The sequence below is a fragment of the Aethalodelphis obliquidens genome, unplaced genomic scaffold (assembly GCF_003676395.1).
Source record: "Aethalodelphis obliquidens isolate GAN/ISIS:26980383/991018 unplaced genomic scaffold, ASM367639v1 scaffold46, whole genome shotgun sequence".
NCBI lineage: Eukaryota > Metazoa > Chordata > Mammalia > Artiodactyla > Delphinidae > Aethalodelphis > Aethalodelphis obliquidens.
Window position 1 is genome coordinate 12,149,193 of NW_020837990.1, and position 22,616 is coordinate 12,171,808.

Genomic DNA, 22,616 nt, shown 5'->3' on the forward strand with positions numbered 1-22,616 from the left:
TAGTTGTCTTATATTTGTTTCATTCATAATGTCCAGGGTTTTCAGCTGGACTCAGCTGAAGGAATATGGAAAAGTACCTACTCTGGTTTTTTATTTGTCACCTTCTTTTAACATGTTAGATTAAATGCTTCATTGATGTTTGAGGCCATAGGTTTCTATTTCTAATGCTCTTCTCTCTTTTCTCCTGAAACTTAAGTTCTTCCTTCTGTGTGTGTGTGTGTGTGTGTTTTAATATCACATCTTTTGGACTAGAGTGTCTGATTTTATGATTTTCTCTGGGTGTTTTTTTCCTCCTTCAGATTTTAGTTTAAATTTTTCTTTATTTAGTTGTAAGTTTTTCTAAGCACATTCACTCTGGTCTTGGTGATACGTATCCTGACCCTTGCCTAGAACTCACTAGTCTATAAGCCATAATTCAGAAATACAGTCCTGTAATTTGATTCCATTGTTTATATCCTGCTGTTCACTTCCCTTATCTTTCTCTTCCAAAATCCCAACCTTTAGCTTGGACAGAAATTGAAAATATCATCTCTTGGTTACAAAGACCTTCAGTATACTATCTGTGACCTCAGAGTCACTTAGGATACAGTGTCGCTTTCTTCTGTTGTTTGTTTCTGATGTGAGTTGGCAGAGCTTAGTGTTTGGCAGATTTGTGTCCTAGCTGGTTCCCTATCAAGTTTGATGTATTGCAGGAAGATAGAATACTTTTCTACTTTTCTTTTAGCTATGTTAGGTCTGTTTTCACATGGATGCTTCTGAACTCCCTAGTCAGGGTCATGTACAGAAACACTAATTCAAAGCCTGGGAGCCACAGCTGCTTCACCTAAGTTAGTCTCTTTCACCTGGCCTGTCTGGCTCGCTTACACCTGTGAGTCTTTACAAAGGTAGCTTGCTATTCCTGTAATGCCACTCTTTTCTGCTGCCTTTCCTCCAGATAGTCTGCCAAACCACTTTTCAAACTACAGATCTCGTTTTCTACGGGAGTTCTTGCAGATTTAGCAAAGGAGAGCATCTTATATTTCTTTTTATTTTGTTATTGTGACATGATTTTCCCATGGCTCTTTACCCTCTCCAATCCCCTATTAATTATGCACCATCCATTTCCCTTTAAAAAAATCTAAAAATCTTAATCTTTCAAAAAATCCATTTATAACCACCCTTCAATTATCTGTGTTACTAGAAACAACAGTACATAAATAACGGCTACTCCTGAATATATTTTGCTCTTAATATTTTGAGAATTCACAGAATTTCAAATAAACTAACAAAGTTACCCACTGAAACCCAGCATAAGAATCACCAGAAAATTATCACCTTTCCCAGTCTGTTTCCCCTACCTCTCTTTTCCCAACATTCATGTACAGAACAAATTATAAAATTTCATAGGTTGATGCAAATATTAACCTAGGCAGAGCTTCATTTATTGAATTTATATCCTTTTGAATGGGTAATGAAAACAACTGTGAAAGGTTTGAATTTAAAAACCTTCTTTTCTTCTTGGAACGCAAAATATATACCAGGAACTGATAATAATGTCAATCAACTGATTAAGCAGAGAAAATTATAATAGAAAAAATTGTGAGCATGTTTTGCCAACTCTGGATGATTAAAAATTAACTTTCTGTTACTTTTTATTTCTACTTTGGCATAATTGCTTTATTCTCTTGGCTGAATGCCATTTGAAGTTTATTCATCTTGTATTGTCCATCTTAGGTAGTGAGCTCCTAAAGGGTAGGTATCTATCTATATGTTTGTCTTCCTCTGGTCTTCTTTTAAATAACCGTGACAGTATAAAAACCTTAAAGAAAAAAAGGAAAATTTTGACAAAAATGGTGTATAGCTTTTTGTATATATGACTCAACTTAAGTAGAAGTTTTCTGAAAGTTGTGTGATTTATTTTTCTTTCTTTCCCTAATTTGGCACTTAATAGACTTTTCTTAAAGACGGTAGTGATAGTGACTTCAGTCATAAAAACTGATGAATTTCATTCTATATTATAGATGGAGTCTTAAAATATTTTATATCAACTGATATTTTTAAAAATCAAATATACAGGGAATTCCCTGGTGGTCCAGTGGTTAGGACTCAGCACTTTCACTGCTGAGGGCCTGGGATCGATCGATCCCTTGTAGGTGAACTAAAATCCCACAAGCCACATGGCGGGCAAAAGAAAAAAAAAATCAAATTTACAGAAGAAACCCTGAATTTGCTGTTGTAAAACAAAAGAAATGAAACAGTCTCCCATGATTTCTCAGTCTTCTGAAAATGCATTTTGTACAAAATAGTAGATTTGTTTATATTGAGATGTGTTCTTGAGAACTAAGAGATACGTAGATTGGGCTTCATTGAGTGGCACTACCACTATCCTGGTATTCACCCGCCTGTACATTGATTAAAGCCCTTGGAATTGAAGAAGCTCTGTAAAAATTTAACATTTTTTCAAGCACACAAGCCCACAAAATTTCCCTAACCCTTTACATATTTAACAATGTCAGAATAACAATGATAATGTCTTGGCTTTAAATAGCTCCTTGACTATTTAAGGAGTTCAGAGAACTGAATGATCTCATTTTGCCTTTGCCATTCCTGACAAATATGTATCTTCAACTATGTTCAGTGCTAGTAGTAACATAGACCTTCTAATTGCCCATGTCTTGGCAATATGAAAAGCAGACCCTGTGTATTTGTTACCTCTAGTATAGGGATGTCTTTCAATATGAAAATACATCTAATGATGAACAGCAGTAGTTTGAGAAGAGTAGAATCAGCAATGTGGAGTATATTTACAATTATAATGAAATTATTTTCTCTACAGTGATCCTTAGAGCTGAGAGGGATTTTAGTGGTTTGTAGTCTAAACCCTTTGAAGAGATGGTAAAACCTCTGAGGCTAGGTTAAGAACTTCCCTAAATCACAGAGCTAGAGCTAGAGGCAGAGTATTTAGAGGTCCCATTTCTTGACATGCATGGTAATATTAGACAGGTTTAAATAAGAAGAGCTCTTAGTTGGGGTCAAGGGGTTCAGAGCATTATTCTGCTTTGCTATTGGTGTCATTTCAGAGAGTTAGCTGTTTCAAATACTTGTTTGTATTATGATTCCTTGCTGGCAGAATCCACATCTAATTATAATAGGATTATATACAGTAGGATTTCTTTATACATTTATATTCTTTATAATGAAACGTTGTGACTAAAACGGAATCAAAAGGTATCTTCTCAGAGAAATTCTTTACATGCAGAAAGTTCTGCAAGCTTGTAGAACTGGACTTAGTTGTCTCTAACATCTTGTCTGTGAATTGAGAATAAGCAAGGAATATCCATGTGGAGTTTTGCTTTACTCTTTTTTTTTTTTTGGCTGCGTCGGGTCTTAGTTGCGGCACGCGGGATCTTTGTTGAGGCGTGGGGGATCTTTTATTGCGGTGCACGGGGCTTCTCTCTAGCTGTGGCATGCGGGTTTTCTCTTCTCTAGTTGTGGCGCGCAGGCTCCAGGGCATGCGAGCTCAGTAGTTGTGGCACACGGGCTTAGTTGCCCTGCGGCATGTGGGATCTTAGTTCCCTGACCAGGGATTGAACCCGTGTCCCCAGCATGGTAAGGTGGATTCTGTACCACTGGACCACCAGGTAAGTCCCTGGTTTACTCTTAAATGTGATTCTTTTGTTCATTTTCTGTGTTCTTTGTGTTCTCTAATCCCCTTCCCAAGAGCAGGAATGCACTCATAGATCTGAAGGGAGTTATATATTCTATTCACAGTAGTGGGATCCCAGAATAATTGTTTAAATTGATTTTTCTAGGCAACTCCCATCCTTTAATTTTTTTATTCTATAAAATAAGTAAATCAAATCTTGTTATGATGAATTGTCTAGCCTTACTCAAAATTAGTAGCCAGTTTACTAGAACTTGAACTCATTTTGATAGCTAGAGACTTTTTAGTAGATTTATCACAATGTGATTTGATCTTTATTGTATATTTTGGAGGAAATAGGTTGTCCTCCTGGGGCTTAGAAGCTAAGGGAAGAAATTCTTGGCACTTACAGATAGTTGGTCTCAGTTTTGATGTTTGAAGTTATCCAGCATCCTGATGGAGCTGGTGACCATTCTTTCCTTCAGCAAATACTTTGTGACTGCCTGCTGTGTGCCAGGTACTGTAGAGACAGTGTTGATCAAGAGGGACTCAGTCCCTGCCTTCACAGAGCTTAGAATGCTCAGCTATAAGGAGTCCTGGGCCTCACTACAGTTGCTCACAGAGGGACATGAAGACATGTAGTGAATCAAAGTGTATTACATGTTTTCGAAAGAAAGAGGACATCCTGAGTACTGCTTAAAAGTTAAGTATTAAATTCATAGTGTATGTCAGCCATTGTTGCTGTTTGGTAGCTTCAGTTAGAACCAAATTTTACTTAGCTCTGGGCAAAGCGTCTAAACAGTTTTTTCAGCTTCAGTCCTCCCACTTGCCTTGGAGGTTACAGGACGATTGATTTCGATTGATCTTTCACATCATCACCTTAAACTCAGAGGATTCTTCATTGCATTTGTTTACCAGAGAATTTTCAGTGACATTTGAGAAATAAGATGTTTTCTACATGGAGATGGTTTCTCTGTGATGTTCCCTGAACTTCACGTTGGCCCTTGCCAGAGATCTCTATTTTTACAGCTATGTGCGTCATTGTTGTTTCCAACTGATAGATGCATGAATGCAAGTTCACATCCTTCCTGCCTTAGGACTTGTGGGGGCTTGGCTCAGGCGGCTGGATAGACAGCAGGGAAGGTCACTGAGAAAAGGAGGTTAGACTATTAGTTCTTTCTTTGTCCCCACACGACATTCTAAGCTGTAATAAATTTATTGTTTGGTACAACTGTTAAACCCATTCCTGTTGTTATTTTTTCTCAGTCTTCAGCCTCCTCCACAGCCTTTCTGTGGCTTTTGAAGTCCACTCTCCCCGAGTTTCAAAACAGTGTACTTCTTTGATCCTTCTCCTACGACCTCTCTAAGGGGTCTTTTCATACCCTACTTCTGCCACTTTCTTCTGCCCAGTACTTTAGGTATCTCCCCAAACTTTTTCTGGGGTCTTCTGCTCCTCTCTCTTCTTTCTTCTCTTTTCCTACCCTTTCACCTTTTCCTCCCTCATCTTTCACTTTTTTATTCATGCACTCTTGGGTACATTTGTTAAATATATATTTACTTAGCACCTACTGTGTGCTTTGTACTATGCTAGGTACTAGGTTTTTGGAATGCATGCATGAATGAGGTAGATACAGCTCCAGCTTCCATAGAATTTACTATTTTCCCAATTGATTCATAAATTATAATTATGCAGTGTTTTAATGGAGAAGTATTGGTTGATATGAGAGCATGTAATTTAGGGACCTGTCCTAGTTTAAGTGGACAGTGAAGTCTTCCCTAGGAAATCATTTTTAGCTAAAATCTAAAGGGTGAGTAGGAATTTCTGAGGTAGAAGCAGGGAGTGTTCCAGGCAGTTGCAACAGAAGACTCTAACTCAGCAGATTTTCCTGGTATTGCAGCGGTTAAGACTCCGTGCTCCCAATGCAGGGGGCCCGGGTTTGATCCCTGGTCAGGGAACTAGATCCCGCATGCCGCCACTAAAAGATCTCTCTGCTGCAACTAAAGATCCCACATGCTGCAACTAAAAGACCCCTTGTGCCACAGCTAAAGATCCCACATGCCGCAACTAAAAGGTTCCTCGTGCCACAACTAAAGATCCCGCGTGCTGCAACTAAAAGATCCCGTGTGCCGCGACTAAGACCTGGTGCAGCCAGATAGATAGATATCTAGATAGGTAGATAAATAAATATTAAAAAAAAATTCTTAACTCAGTATTCTAGTCACATGGGCCTTCTTTCAGTTCCTTGAATACACCATGTTTCTTCCCACCTCAGGTGATGAAACACAAGTTATCACCTTTTCTCAATCTTACCTAAACTGATTCTTCACTGCAATTCCTTCTTTTCCCCAGTTCACTGCATTAGAAGTCTTGGTGTCATTGATTTCCTTTGAAATAGACCTGAGATCTACCCTTTCTGCTTCCTTCATTTGCTCTGCCTGCCATAGGGCTTCAAGGTATGGTCGCTTCACAGCTGGATACTGTGATAGTGACTAGAGTCCTTCCAGCCTTCTCCTCCAACATTTCCTTGCCCCACCCTCCCCAGCATAGCCAATACGGACCTCTCGTTCTGAGACCCGTTTTTAATTATATTACTCCTTGGTTAAAAAACCTAGAGTAGATTCCTGGTGCACAAAATCCAGATTCCCCTAATTTGGGTCCTCGGTTATCAGTCCTCAGACTGCCTCTCTAGTTTTGTTTCTCAACACACACCTCCTGGGACAAGCAGATGTTCCACCTCTTTCCCCTGTAAACCATGCTCCTTTCTGCCTTTGTTCTCTGTTCTAACATTTGCCACCGTCTCCAGGAAAGCTTTTCAACTAATGTAGCCCCCAGTGATTTCTTCATCTCTGAACTCTACTTATAATACTTTCTGTATTTCATAGGTGCTAATATTATTTCCTGACCTAAATTTTAAGTTTAAAAACAGAGACATGTCTTACAGGAATTTTATATACCCTGCTTTAGGTTCACCTAAGTATAGGTACTTAATAAAGGCTTTGATGATGCCCAGAAGACTGACTTTTCCAGTTTTTTTAAATTGAAGTATAGTTGATTTATAATATTGCATCAGTTTCAGGTGTACAGCATAGTGATTCAGGGTTTCTGCAGATTATATTCCATTATAGGTTATTACAAGATAATGGGTATAATTCCCTGTGCTATACAGTAAAGCCTTGTTGCTTATCTATTTTATGTGTAGTAGTTTCTATCTGTTAATCCCATACTCCTAATTTGTCCCTCCCCTCTCCCTCTTCCCTTTGGTAACAATAAGTTTCTTTTCTATTTCTTTGAGTCCAGAAGATTCATTTCAATATTATTTAGTGGAGGTTGCTAATCAAGGATTATGAGTCGTTAATATTGTAACTGTTGTGTCCTACACATTGGGCATAACTTGAATTGACAGTAAACACCAACCTAGGTTGACAACAGGAATAATTCATTGTAATGGGCTCTAATGCTCCAAGGTTCTTTTATATTAGTCAAGTTCTCATATTTCACAGAAGTAATTAGTATTCCTTCTAATATTACAGCTATTTGCATACTAGTCCTTCATAGTTTGCAAGTTTTATTTAAACGAATCATCTCATTTAATCCTCAGTACAACTCTTTGAGGTAAATGGTATTATCCTTTTTCCTTTTAAACGAATCATCTCATTTAATCCTCATTACAACCCTTTGGGGTAAATGGTATTATCCTTATTTTTTACTGAAGAAGAAGTTGAGGTATAAAAAACTTAAATCAGTGTGAGTCACCCAGCTAGTTTATTTTGGAGCCCAGACCAGAACCTAGGCCTCTGACTTAGAGTTCCTCTTCTAATTTAAAAAAATTTTATTTATTTTTATGTACTTTTTTTTATTGGAGTAAAATTGCTTTACAACATTGTGTTAGTTTCTGCTGTACAATGAGGTGAGTCAGCTATACGTATACATATATCCCCATATCCCCTCCCTCTTGGACCTCGCTCCCACCCCCCACCCCATCTGACGCAGCTAGGTCATCACAGAGCACTGAGCTGAGCTCCCTGTGCTATAAAGCAGGTTCCCACTAGCTATCTGTTTTACACATGGTAGTGTACTTATGTCAAACCTAATCTCCCAATTCATCCCACCCTCCCCTTCCCCCTCTGTGTCCACATGTCCGTTCTCTACATCTACGTCTCTGTTCGTGCCCTACAAATAGGTTCATCTGTACCGTTTTTCTAGATTCCACATATATGCGTTAATATACAGTATTTGTTTTCCTCTTTCTGGCTTATTTCACTCTGTATGACAGACTCTAGGTCCATCCACATCTCTACAAATGACCCAATTTTGTTCCTTTTTATGGCTGAGTAATATTCCATTGTATATATGTACCACATCTTTATCCATTCATCTGTCGTTGGACATTTAGGTTGTTTCTATGTCCTGGGTATTGTAAATAGTGTTGCAGTGAACATTTGGGTACGTGTGTCCTTTTGAATTATGGTTTTCTCAGCAAACCCAGTGGGATTTCTGGGTCATATGGTAGTTTTTAGTTTTTTAAGGAATCTCTATACTGTTCTCCATAGTGGCTGTATTAATTTACATTCCCACCAGCAGTGCAAGAGGATTCCCTTTTCTCCACACCCTCTCCAGCATTTATTGTCTGTAGATTTTTTGATGATGGCCATTCTGACTAGTGTGAGGTGATACCTCATTGTAGTTTTGATTTACATTTCTCTAATAATTAGTGATCTTGAGCATCTTTTCATGTGCCTCTTGGCCATCTATATGTCTTCTTTGGTGAAATGTCTATTTAGGTCTTCCACCCATTTTTTAATTGGGTTGTTTGTTTTTTTGATATTGAGCTGCATGAGCTGTTTGTGTTTTTTGGGGATTAATTCTTTGTCTGTTCTTCATTTGCAAATATTTTCTCCCATTCTGAAGGTTGTCTTTTTGTCTTGTTTATGGTTTCCTTTGCTGTAGAAAAGCTTTTAAGTTTAATTAGGTCCTATTTGTTTATTTTTTAATTTTCATTACTCTAGGAGGCGGGTCAAAAAAGATCTTTCTGTGGTTTATGTCAAAGAGCATTTTTCCTGTTTTCCTCTATGAGTTTTATAGGGTCTGGCCTTACATTTAGGTCTCTAATCCATTTTGAGTTTATTTTTGTGTATGGTGTTAGGTAGTATTCTAATTTCATTCTTTTACATGTAGCTGTCCAGTTTTCCCAGCACCACTTATTGAAGAGGCTATCTTTTCTCCATTGTATGTTCTTGTCTCTTTTGTCATAAATTAGGTGACCATATGTGCGTGGGTCTATCTCTGGGCTTTCTGTCCTCTACCATTGATCTGTATTTCTGTTTTTGTGCCAGTACCATACTGTCTTGATTACTGTAGCTTTGTAGTATAGTTTGAAGTCACAGAGCCTGATTCCTCCAGCTCTGCTTTTCTTTCTCAAGATTGCTTTGGCTGTTTGGGGTCTTTTGTTTTCCATACGAATTGTAAAATTTTTTGTTCTAATTTTGTGAAGAATGACATTGGTAGTTTGATAGGGATTGCACTGAATCTGTAGATTGGTTTGGGTAGTATAGTCATTTTCACAATATTGATTCTTCCAATCCAAGAACATGGTGTATTTCTCCATCTGTTTATGTCATCTTTGATTTCTTTCATCAGTGTTTTATAGTTTTCTGAGTACAAGTCTTTTGCCTCTTTAGGTAGGTTTATTCCTAGGTATTATATTCTTTTCGTTGCGATGGTAAATGGGATTGTTTCCTTAATTTCTCTTTCTGATTTTTTGTTGTTAGTGTATAGGAATGCCAGAGATTTCTTAATTTTGTATTCTGAAACCTTACCAAATTCGTTGATTAGTTTTCTGGTGACATCTTTAGGATTTTCTATGTATAGTATCATGTCATCTGCAAACAATGACAGTTTTTCTTCTTTTCCAATTTGTATTCCTTTTGTTTTTTTTTCTTCTCTGATTGCTGTGGCTAGGACTTGCAAAACTATATTGAATAAGAGTGGCGAGAGTGGACATCCTTGTCTTGTTCCTGATCTTAGTGGAAGTGCTTTCAGTTTTTCACCATTGAGTATGATGTTTGCTGTCGGTTTGTCATATATGAGCTTTATTATCTTGAGGTAGTTTCCCTCTATGCCCACTTTCTGGGGAGTTTTTATCATAAATGGGTGTTGAATTTTTGTCAAAAGCTTTTTCTGCATCTATTGAGATGATCATATGGTTTTTATTCCTTAATTTGTTAATATGGTGTATCAACATTGGTTGATTTGCATATATTGAAGAATCCTTTCATTCCTTGGATAAATCCCACTTGATCATGGTGTATGATCCTTTTAATGTGTTGTTGGATTCTGTTTGCTAGTATTTTGTTTGGGATTTTTGCCTCTGTGTTCATCAGTGATATTGGCCTGTAATTTTCTTTTTTTGTGATTTCTTTGTCTGGTTTTGGTATCAGGGTGTTGGTGGCTTCATAGAACAAATTTGGGAGTGTTCCTCCCTCTACAGTTTTTGGAAGAGTTTGAGAAGGATTGGTCTTAGCTCTTCTCTAAATGTATGGTAGAATTCGCCTGTGAAGCCATCTGGTCCTGGACTTTTGTTTGTTGGAAGAGCTTTAATTACAGTTTCAATTTCATTACTTGTGATAGGTCTGTTTATATTTTCTAATTCTTCCTGGTTCAGTCTTGGAAAGTGTACCTTTCCAAGGATTTGTCCATTTCTTCGTGGTTGTCCATTTTATGGGCATATAGTTGTTTGTAGTAGTCTCTTATAATCCTTTGTATTTCTGTGGTGTCAGTTGTGATTTCTCCTTTTTCATTTCTAATTTTATTGATTTGCATCCTGTCCCTTTTTTCCTTGATGTGTCTGGCTAAAGGTTTATCAATTCTGTTTATCTTCTCAGAGAACCAACTTTTAGTTTTATTGATCTTTGCTATTGTTTTCTTCATTTCTATTTCATTTATTTCTGCTCTCATCTTTATGATTTCTTTCTTTCTACTGACTTTGACTTTTCTTTGTTCTTTCTCTGGTTGCTTTAGTTGTAAGGTTAGATTGTTTATTTGAGATTTTTCTTGTTTCTTGAGGTGAGATTAAATTGCTATAAAATTCCCTCTTAAAACTGCTTTTGCTGCATCCCATAGGTTTTGGGTCGTCGTGTTTTCATTGTCATTTGTTTCTATGTATTTTTTTTATGTCTTCTTTGATTTCTTCAGTGATGTCTTGGTTATTTAGTAGCACACTGTTTAGCCTCCATATATTTGTGGTTTTTACAGTTTTTTTTTCCTGTAATTGATTTTGAATCTCATAGCGTTGTGGTCAGAAAAGATGCTTGATATGATTTCAGTTTTCTTAAATTTTCCGAGGCTTGATTTTTGACTCAAGATGTGATAGATCCTGGGGAATGTTCTGTGTGCACTTGAGAAGAAAATGTATTCTGCCACTTTTGGTGGAATGTCCTATAAATATCAGTTAAATCTATCCGGTTTACTGTGCCATTTAAAACTTGTGTTTCCCTGTTTATTTTCTGTTTGGATGATCTGTCCATTGGTGTAAGTGGGGTGTTAAAGTCCCCTACTATTATTGTGTTACTATCAATTTCCCCTTTTATGGTTGTTAGCATTTGCCTTATGTATTGAAGTGCTCCTTTGTTGGGTGCATAAATATTTATAATTGTTATAGCTTCTTCTTGGGTTGATCCCTTTATCATTACATAGTGTCCTTCCTTATCTCTTGTAACAATCTTTATTTTAAAGTCTATTTTATCTGATATGAGTATTGCTACTCCAGCTTTCTTTTGATTTCCATTTGCATGGAATATCTTTTTCTATCCCTTCACTTTCAGTCTGTATGTGTCCCTAGGTCTGATGTGGGTCTCTCATAGACAGCATATATATGGGTCTTGTTTTTGTATCCATTCAGCCAGCCTGTGTCTTTTGGTTGGAGCCTTGAATCCATTTACATTTAAGGTAATTATTGATTTGTATTCTCCTATTACCATTTTCTTAATTGTTTGGGTTTGTTTTTGTGGGTCTTTTTCTTCTCTTGTATTTCCCACCTAGAGAAGTTCCTTTAGCATTTGTTGTAGAGCTGGTTTGGTGGTGCTGAATTCTCTTAGCTTTTGATTGTCTGTAAAGCTTTTGATTTCTCAGTCAAATCTGAATGAGTTCCTTGCTGGGTAGAGTAATCTTGCTTGTAGATTTTTCTCTTTCATCACTTTAAGTATATCCTGCCACTCCCTTCTGGCCTGCAGAGTTTCTGCTGAGAAATCAGCTGATAACCTTATGGGGATTCCTTTGTATGTTATTTTCTGCTTTTCCCTTGCTGCTTTTAATATTTTTTCTTTGAATTTAATTTTTGTTAGTTTGATTAATATATGTCTTGATGTGTTTCTCTTAGGGTTTATCCTGTATGAGACTCTGCACTTCCTGGGCTTGGGTGACTATTTCCTTTCCCATGTGAGGGAAGTTTTCCACTATAATCTCTTCAGATATTTTCTCAGACCCTTTCTTTTTCTCTTCTTCTTCTGGGACCCCTATAATTTGAATGTTGGTGCATTTAGTGTTGTCCCAGAGGTCTCTTAGATTGTCTTCAATTCTTTTCATTCTTTTCTCTTTATTCTGCTCCTTGGCAGTTATTTCCACCATTCCGTCTTCCAGCTCACTTATTCGTTCTTCTACCTCAGTTATTCTGTTCTTGATTCCTTCTAGTGTATTTTTCATTTCAGTTATTGTGTTGTTCATCTCTGTTTTTTTGTTCTGTAGTTCTTCTAGATCTTTGTAAACATTTTTTGTATTTTCTCAATTCATGCCTCCATTCTATTTCTGAGATTCTGGATCATCTTTACTATCATTACTCTGAATTCTTTTTCAGGTAGGTTGCCTATTTCCTCTTCATTTATTTGGTCTCGTAGGTTTTTACCTTGCTCTTTCATCTGTGATATATATATATATAATTTTTTTTTTTTTTTAATGGGTGAGATTGTGTTCCTGTCTTACTGGTTGTTTGGCCTGAGGCTTCCATCACTGGAGTTTGTAGGCTGTTGGGTAGAGGTGGGTCTGGTGCCAAGAATGAGGAACTCCGGGAGACCTCATTCCTATGAATATTCCCTGGTGTCTGAGATTCTCTGTTAATCCAGTGGTTTGGACTCAGAGCTCCCACCACAGGAGCTCAGGCCTGACCCCTGTCTCATGCACCAAGATCCCACAAGCCATGCAGGGTGGCAAAAAAAAAAAAAAAAAAAAAAAGGAAAAATAGCAGAACAATAACAAAGAGTAAAAAATAAAATAAGATTAGAAAACTAACAGATATGTTACAAAGAATAAAAAAATAAAAATATAGATGAAACAAGAACTGGAAGGTAAAACAGAACCATAATAGTAAAAAAGAGGAGAAAAGGAAAAAAAGCCTTGGCTGTGGAGGGTGAGGCTTAGGCAGGGGCGGGGTTTAGGCAGTGGGCAGGGCCTTTGCTTAGGACCACAGGGCCGGAAAAGGCCCTGGGGGGTTGGGGGTGGGGCTTAGGCTCATCTCAGCCGGAGGGGCCCAGGAGTGCCTCTGGCCTTCGAGGGCAGAGGGCCAGGGCCAGGACGCCAGCAGGATCACTGGGCCCAAGTGGGTGGGGGAAACGCCAGCCAGCTGTGTTTCCCCCTGATCCTCCCATCCCAGAGGGCCCCTCCCTGTTGGCCTCTCTTCTTCTTTGCCCATCCCTCCCTCCTATGCCCCTAGGATCCACATGGCGGAGGGGGCCCCAGAAAGCAGGGGAGCAGACCTGGAATCCTAGTAGACTTCCCAGGGCCAAGTGGGCAGGGGAGATGCCCGCTGGGCCTCCCCTGATCCTCTGGTCCTGGAGGATTCCCCCCATCATCTGCCTCCCCTCCTCTTCCCCCGCCCCCGCTCCCTCCCTCCCATGCCCCTAGGAACCATGAGGCTGGAGAGGACCCCGGGGAATGGAGAGCCAGACCTGGGAGCCCAGCAGTCTTCCCAGGCCTGGGTGAGTGGGGGAAATGCCCTCTGCACCTCCCTGGATCCTCCAGTCCTTGAGGGCCCCTCCTGCCAGCTTCTCCTCTTCTCCCCCCACCTCCCTCCTACACCCCTAGGACCAACGTGGCCCAGAGGGGGCCTCGGATGGTGGAGGACCCTTCCTGGGAGCCCCACAGGCTTCCCGGGCCCGACTGGGCAGGGAAATGTCTCGGAGGATCAGGGTTCCTCCAGGCGTGAGAACCCCTCCCCACTCCCAGCCACCCCTCAGAGGCTCCAGTCCTGTCTAGCCTCCACTTTGCCTCCCCTCTCACTCCCGCTATGTCCTACCTGGTCGCTGAGGGGTTCTTCCTGTCTCCTTAGGCGGTCAGGTCCCCCACTAGTGTCTGGCAGGCGCCCTAGTTGTGGGGAGACACGAACTCCACGTCCACCCCCACTGCCATCTTGACCGGAAGCCTCTAATTTTTTAAATAAAATTTTTTTTCGGCTTTATTGAGGTATAATTGACAAATAACATTGTGTAAGTTTAAGGTATACAATGTGATGATTTGGTATATGTATATATTGTGAAATGATTACCACAATAAGTTAGTTAAGGCATCCATCACCTCATGTAGTTACCATTTTTTTGTGGTGAGAACGTTTAAGGTCTACTCTCTGAGGTGATTTCAAGTATGCAACACTGTATTGTTAACTGTAGTCACCATGCTGTACATTAGGTCCCTAAAACTTCATCATCTGTAACTGAAATTTGACCAACATCTCTCCATTTCCCCCAGTCCCTCACAACCACCATTCTACTTTGTTTCTATGAGTTCAACATCAGGGGTGCAGATATTGCTTCAAGGTAGTGATTTCATTTCTTTCAGATACATACCAAAAGTGGGATTGCTGGATGATATGGTAGTTCTATTTTTGATTTTTTTGAGGAACCTCCATACTGTTTTCCATAATGGCTATGCGAGTTCCTGTTCCTACCAACAGCACAAGGGTTCTCTTTTCTCCACATATTCGCCATTGCTTGTTATCTCTTGTCTTTTTGATGATAGCCATTCTGTCAGGTATGAGGTGATAATCTCATTGTGGTTTTGTTTTGCATTTCCCTGTTGATTGGTGATATTGAGCACCTTTTTGTGTACCTGTTGGCCATTTGTATGTCTTCTTTGGAAAAGGGTCTATTCAGGTCCTTTGCCCATTTTAAATCATATTATTTGGCTTTTTGCTGTTGAGTTGTATGAGTGCCTTATAAATTTTGGGTATTAACCCCTTATCAGATATATGGTTTCCAAATACTTTTTGTCTTTCCATAGGTTGCCTTTTTATTTGGGGCTCCTTTTTTAACCACTGTATTTCTCCTCTATTAGAGAATCTGCCCTTGATCATACTTGACCATTTTCTGCCAGAGACCTTTGTCCTTGTGTATTTTAGTTGTTCAGTAACTGATTCCTAGAAAAAAAGAATGTTCAGCAGGTGCTTCTCAGGAAGCATGAAAAGAGGTTACATTTTTTTAAATGGATTAGTATTTCAATTAATATGATTTTGCCTTAGTATCTTTCTAAAACCTTTAAATGAAATTTGCATATGGATGGTGTGATGAGTGAAGCCTAAAGCTAACTGGTGTAGTTGGGTATTAATTAGTTACTACCCACATCTCTGGTAGACCATGTATCCAGCACCAAAACTAGATAATCAGAACTGTAGTATGCCTAGCCAGAAAAGGCCAGGCTGAGGTCAAGTATTGAAATGTCATACTCAGAGCTCCCTCACCAAAGGAGGTCTAGGCATGAGACCATGAATCTTTACCCCTTGCTGGTTCTATTTGATTACAGAGACATGGTGCTGGCAGAGCTTTTAAAAACTTGTTTCATGTTTTTAAAATCCTTGGGAGCTACAGAGTGGGTGTTCAGACCAAAAAGGCTGCTTCCTGGAGTGTTTATGCAAAGGGTCATTTTTAGAGAGTTATGAGGAATGGAATTGGGTCTGACGTCAATTCTCAGTGTGCTTTCTCTCCCCGGAGGAATAGCCCATATGTAGAGACAGATGTGAGACTGAAGTCTCTTTTACATATAAATAATGCTAGGAGAGAATGAGAACATTACTGTGAGTTAGAGGTTGGGGAAGAACCAAGTTTACTGTAAGCCAGAGATGACCAAGTTGTTTTTTATACGCACTTTTTCAAACATTCAATTGTGTATAACCCATAAGCCTAAATGTGCACAAAACATAAATGTACAGTAAATTAATAATAATTAATAATAATAGAACAAATACCTGTGTAATCATCCCAGGTCAAATACTAGAACATTACCAGCACCCAGAAGCTCCCCCAACAATTCCTTTTGATCACTACCCAGTTCCCCCTTCAGGAGTCTCCTGACTTTTATGGTAATAATCTCCTTGCTTTTCTCTTTAGATTTACCGCTTTTATATGCATTCCTAAACAACATAAATTCATTTTGCCTATTTTTGAGCTTCATATACATGGAATCATATTGCATTTTTATGTGTCTTGATCCTTTCACTTAATGTTTTGTTTGTAATTACACATTGTTGAATATAGCTGTAGTTTGTTCTCTTTTATTAGAGTATTTCATTGTATGACTATATTATTTTACTTTTGATAGTTGTTTGGTTCTTTCCAGTCTGGGCCAGCTGTAAATAATGCCACTTTGAACATTCTTTTTTTTAAAACAAATTTATTTATTTATTTATTTTTGGCTGCATTTGGTCTTCGTTGCTGCACGTGGGCGTTTTCTAGTTGTGGTGAGCAGGGGCTACTCTTCGTTGTGGTGTGCAGGCTTCTCATTGCGTTGACTTCTCTTGTTGAGGAGCATGGGCTCTAAGTGTGCAGGCTTCAGTAGCTGTGGCACGTGGGCTCAGCAGTTGTGGCTCACGGGCTCTGGAGTGTAGGCTTAGTAGTTGTGGCTCACGGGCTTAGCTGCTCCACGGCATGTGGGATCTTCTCAGACCAGGGATCAAACCCATGTCCTCTGCATTGACAGGCAGATTGTTAACCACTGCAACACCAGGGAAGTCCCCACTTTGAACATTCTTGAACTTGTCTTTTGGTTCATGAATTCCTGTTGGATATACATTACCTTGAACCATGTGAAATTACCTTTTTTTTTTCCTGTGTCGTGCAGCTTGCAAATTCTTAGTTCCCTGCCCAGGGATCGAACCTGTGCCTCCCTGCAGTGGAAGCGCAGAGTCCTAACCACTGGACTGCCAGGGAAGTCCCTGAAAGTATCATTTTTGTGGATCAGTCACATATTAATGATTCCATATGGTTCATCGTAATACCTAGGAGTAGAATTGTTGGATCATAAGAATTGCGTATGTTCAATTTTAGTAGATTCTGCCAAATAGTTTTCTAAAATCTTGTACCAACTTAATCTCCCTCCAGCAACGTATAAGAATTGTTCCACATTCTGGCCTACATTTGGTATTGTAATTTTTCGTTGTAATTTTGATTTGCATTTCCTTGGTTACTCATGAGGTTGAGTACTGTTTCATTTGTTTTTGGCTGTTTAGATTTCTTCTTATGAAGTACCTATTCAAGTCATTTGCCTATTTTTCTGTTGAATGGTCCATTTTTGTCTTACTGATCAGCAGGTGTTCTTTATGTATTCTAGATATGAATACTTGATTGTTAATGTGTCACATGTATCTTCTTCCATTCTGTGTCTCATCTCTTTGCTCTCTTATTCGTGTCTTTGATGAACGGATATTCCCAATTTTAAGGTAGCCAAATTTATTCATCATTTTTTTATAGTTAATACTTTTTGTGTTTGTCTAAAATGACTTTTGCCATACGTAAGATTTTGACGATAGTCTGCCATATTATCTTCCAAGAGCTTTGTTTTTCACATTTAGTTCTGTAATCCATCTGAAGTTGATTTTTTTTTACATTATCAATTTTTTTATTGATGTATAGTTGATTTACAACGTTGTATTAATTTCTGCTATACAGCAAAGTGATTCAGTTATATATAGATATAGATATATACACACATATTCTTTTTTATATTCTTTTCCACTATGGTTTACCATGAGATATTGAATATAGTTCTTTGTGCTATACAGTAGGACCTTGTTGTTTATTCACTGTGTACAGAGGTCCAATTTCATTTTTCCCCCAATGGATATCCAGTTGTCCCAGCACCAATTAGTGAAGAGAGATACTCTCACCACTGCTCTGAGGTGTCACTTCTGTCATAGATCAGGGTCCATATGTGCCTGTATCTGTTCCAGGCTCTGTTCTATTCAGTGGTCTGTTATATTCCTGCACTAATACCTCATTGTCTTAATTACTATAACTTTATAGTAAATAAGTCCCCACCTTGTTCTTTTCTAAGAGTGCCTTGGCTATCCTTGTCCTTTTGCATTTCCATATACATTTTAGACTCAGCTTGTCAAGTTTCATCAAAAAAGTCTGTTGGCATTTTTATTGAGATTGCATTTAATCTATCAATTTATTTAGAATTTACATCTTTATAATAGTGAGTCTTAAATCTAGAAATAAGGTTTATCTCTCCATGTAATAAGGTCTACTTTATTGTTTATCAAAAAATTTTTTGAGGTAAAGTTCATATTTCAACAATATTTTATCATCAAATTTACCATTTTAATCATTTTTAGGTATACACTTCAGTTGCGTTAAGAACAGTCACACTGTTGTGCAACCATCACCACTCTCTACCTCCAGAACTTTTTCAGTGGCTTTCAGTACATTCATAATGTTATACGACCACCAGCACTATCTAATTTCAGAGCATTTCATCATCTCCCCCCCCCAAAAAAAAAACCCCATGTGCATTAAGTTGTCACTCCTCCAATCCTTAGCAACCACTAATCTGCCTTCTGTCTTCATGGATTTGCCTCTACTGGACATTTCATGTTAAGTGGAGTCACACAAAATATGGTCTTTTGTGTCTCATTTCTTTCACTCAGCACAATGTTTTCAAGGCTCATCTTTGTTGTAGTATCTACCCTTTTTAAGACTGAATAATATTCCATTGCATGTATATACCACATTTTGATTATATGAATATACCATATTATAAATTCATCAGTTGATAGACTAGTCAATAAAATTCTATAATTCTTTACAGAGGACTTGCCCATATTTCGTTAGATTTATTCCAAGACACATGTTTTCAAATCCTTTTAAATGATATTTTTATAATGTAATTTGAAAATACATAATTTTTTAAAATGTAATTTAATATGTTGTTTACCACTGTTATATAGGAACATATGATGTTAATTTTACATTCTATAAATAGTTTAAAGTTTGATAAACTCTCTTAATCCCAAAAATTTATGTTGATTCTTTTGGATTTTATATATATCAGTCATTGTGATGAATGAAGGACTTTTGTTTGCTTCTTTTCATTTCTTCTGCCATTTGTTTCTTCCTTGTATCTTACCCTGCTGACTAGAACCTCTAGTACAGTGTTGAATAGAGTAATGATAATAAGCAGCCTTGACTTTTTCCTGATTCCAAAGGAAAAGCTTTCAACCCTTCACTGTTAAACATGAGATTTGCTATGTTTCTATTCATATTTCAAATGATTTTTATCTTGGCTGAAACCTGGATTTCTAGGACAAATCATTTTTGGTTTTAATTTTTAAGAAACATTTAAATGAGCTCCTGAGGGTACTTCCCCTCTGATTCGGTCATTTTTGGCAGTCTTGATGTATGACTTTGGAAGTCACACTGACCTGAGTCCAAATATGGCTCTACTATAAACTCATGTGATTTTGGTTAGGATTATAAATCCTTTTAGGGCAAGAACTGCATGCTATTTATTTAATTCTGTATCATTAGCTTTAACTTACTAATGCCTCGTACATTGTAGGGGCTTAATATAGATCTTGAAAAAAATGAAGTTATATAATTTGTCTCTGAGTCTTGGCTTCCTCATTTATAAAATAGGAATTAATAATCCCCTATAGGCCTTTATATAATGATTTAAAAAATAATATGTGTAACATAGTTGCATGTAAAAAATGCAACTTTCCTTTGAGATTTACTTTTCTTTAGCTGACTACATTAGTAATTAAGAGGGTTCTGGGATCCACTTTCTAATATTGAGTGTTGGGGGGTTCTCCACAGTAACAGCAATTCTCAGACACCATCTGGGTGTCTTACAACTCAACACAATTCTTACACTGTCTACTCAGAGATACCATCAGATTCCACAGATTGAGGGCTCAGTCCTGCAAGACTGCCCCCTTCTCCTGCCTACTTCAGACGCCAATCTTAAGCCCAGGTTGTTACCTGTTTCTGACTGCCTGGCTACAGATTGGAGCCGTGACCCCCTCCTTGAACTTTAGGTGCTGGTTGTAAGTCCAGGTTGTTCCCTATACTTCTGACTGAATATAAAGCAGAGGTTCCCATGACCCTCTCCTTGTGTTTGATTAATTTGCTAGAGTGGCAAAAACAGAGAAATATTTTACTTACTAGATTATTGGTTTATTATAAAAGGGTATAATTCAGGAACAGCCAGATGGAAGAGATGAATAGGGCAAGGTATAGGGGAAGAGTGGGGATCTTCATGCCGTTTCCAGGTGCAGCACTCTTCCCGAATCTCCACGTGTTCACCAACCTGGAAGCTTTCCGAACTTGTCCTTTTAGGGTTTTATGGAGGCTTCATTACACAGGCATGATTGATTAAATCATTGGCCAATCTCCAGCCCCTCCCCCTCCCCCAGTGGCTGAAAGGTCCAACCTTCTTTTCACATGGTTAGTTCAACTGGTGACCAGCACTTCCTCCCATCTTTACAGGATTTTCAAAAGTCACCTCATTAACATAAGCTCAGTTGCGGTTGAAAGGGGCTTGTTATGAATAACAAGACACCCCTTTCACCATTATGGCTTTGAAGGGATTTCAGGAACTGAGGACAAGAGACTGAATATTATAACAAAAGATGCTCCCATTGCTCTCATGGCTTAGGAAATTACAAGGGTTTGGGGTGCTCTGAACCAGAAACATTGGAAGAAGACCAAAAAAAAATTTTATTATAAATCAATATCACAGTAATGATTTCCATCTTTGGGTTTTTATTTAATCTCATAGAAACTGTACTGTATTTTTTGGGACTATCATTGATTTACAATATTGTGCTAGTTTCAGGTGCACAGCAAAGTGAACTTTGGCTGGGTGAGTGCATGTCTCACCCCTGCCCTCAGGAGCCTAAATAACACCCCCACACCCAGCACTCTTAGCTGAGTGAAGAGAGCACTGGTAACATTTTCTGAGGACTTAGATGTTTGTGCTTCTAAAACCCTGTGGGAATTCTTAGGATTATAGTTGATGTTTCTTACCCTGAAAGAACCTTTGCAATTACTGATGAAGAGTTGGCCTTTCTCTGTTGCAGATTGACATCAATAAATGCCATTATTTAGTGGATTTGGACACCGTGAGAGAAACATCCCGGGAGCCAAAATATTCATCCAATAGAGAAGAATGGATCAACTTGGCCTACAGACCATTCCTTGATGCATCTAGGTATGTGGCTTTAGTCCTAAGAAATGTACTGGGATTAGTAAGGGCAAAAATTGGAATCTGGGATTGAATAACTTCCAGTCCTGGGCTAACTCTAGTAGCCATTTAATTTTATTTTTATTTGGGCCCAAACATCTTCTATTCTTGTCCAGTTCCCTGAGAAACCTAAAAGAGTGCTCTTCTTTTCTAGGCATCAGAGTGCAAAGTATATTCTGGTATCATTCAAATAACAGAATCTAAACAGATAGATCCACTGAAGAAAACACAAATAAGTGTTTGATTATTTTTGGCAATCAACTTCAACTTTCTTAACCAAGAGTTTTCTAATACTGTTAGGAAGATTGACTGTGTTCTTTAAGGAGCTAGAAGTTCATATCCGCATTATTTTTGGGCTCAAGGCTCAGTCAGAGATGGGGCCAGGCCTTACTAGATCTTAAGTAGTGAGACCAAATAGACCAGGGCTTGGCTGGCTCTTCAGAAAAGCCTCAGAATTCATGATAAGAGGTTGAGTCAGGATATCCAGGTGAAGGAGTGGGGGAGAGTTAGAAAGGTGTAGGTTGTCTGTGGGCAGAGGTCCAGGTAGACAGACAGTTGAAGTTAAGGAGGTCCAGGGAGGCCTGGTGGGCAGAGCCCAGGATCCAAGAAATCAGGCAGAAACAAAAAGGTAGAGGACCAGGTCTTGAGAGGCAGGTTTGGGACTCAGAAACAGGGAAGAAAATATTTTCAGGAAGAGGGAGTGATTAGAACCTACTGATAAATCAAGTCCGTTTGATTAATATAACAATTGTTCATTGGATTTGGCAGCTGATAAAAGCCATTTTAGTGGAATGGTGGGGGCATAGGGACTTGAGAGATTGGAGGGGTCAAAGCAAAACTAGCAGGGGAGGAAGGAGGCAAGATGGCGGAGTAGAAGGACGTGAGCTTACGCCTTCTTATGGAAACACCAAAATCACAACTAACTGCTGAACAACCACTGACAAAAAAACACTGGAACCTACCAAAAAGGATAGCCTATATCCAAAGACACAGAAGAAGCCACAGCGAGATGGTAGGAGGGGTGCAATCGCAATAAAATCAAATCCCATACATGCCAAGTGGGCAACCCACAAACTGGAAAATAATTACACCACAGAAGTTCTCCCACAGGAGTGAAAGTTCTGAGCCCCCCATTGGGCTCCCCAGTCTCGGGGTCTGGCAACAGGAGGAGGAGCCCCCAGGTCTGACTTTGAAGGCCACTGGTGTTTGACCACAGGAATTCCACAGGACTGGTGGAAACAAACTTCACTCTTGGAGGGCACACACTGGGTGTCATGCACACCAGGACCCAGGGAAAAAAGTGGTGACCTCATAAGAGACTGGGCCGGGCTTACCTGTTGGGGTTGGATGGTCACCTGCAGAGGCAGGGGGTGGCTGTGGCTCACTGTGGGGACAGGGACAGTGGCTGCAGTGGCTCTGACAAGTGCTCATTGACATGGGCCTTCTAGGAGGCTGCCATTTTCTCACCAAGACCTGACCCCACCCAACAGCCTG

General features: G+C 38.9%; 1 protein-coding gene across 6 annotated transcripts in view; it reads left to right on the forward strand.

The window, feature by feature from the left end:
- Positions 1 to 22,616, forward strand: part of ALG9 (ALG9 alpha-1,2-mannosyltransferase) — a 96,224-nt gene that overhangs the window by 51,909 nt on the left and 21,699 nt on the right. For all 6 annotated transcript variants that reach the window (XM_027082335.1, XM_027082334.1, XM_027082339.1 and 3 more), the window contains exon 14: positions 20,959 to 21,089. In XM_027082335.1, the coding sequence (XP_026938136.1) occupies positions 20,959 to 21,089 (131 nt within the window). The remainder of the gene's footprint in view (positions 1 to 20,958; positions 21,090 to 22,616) is intronic.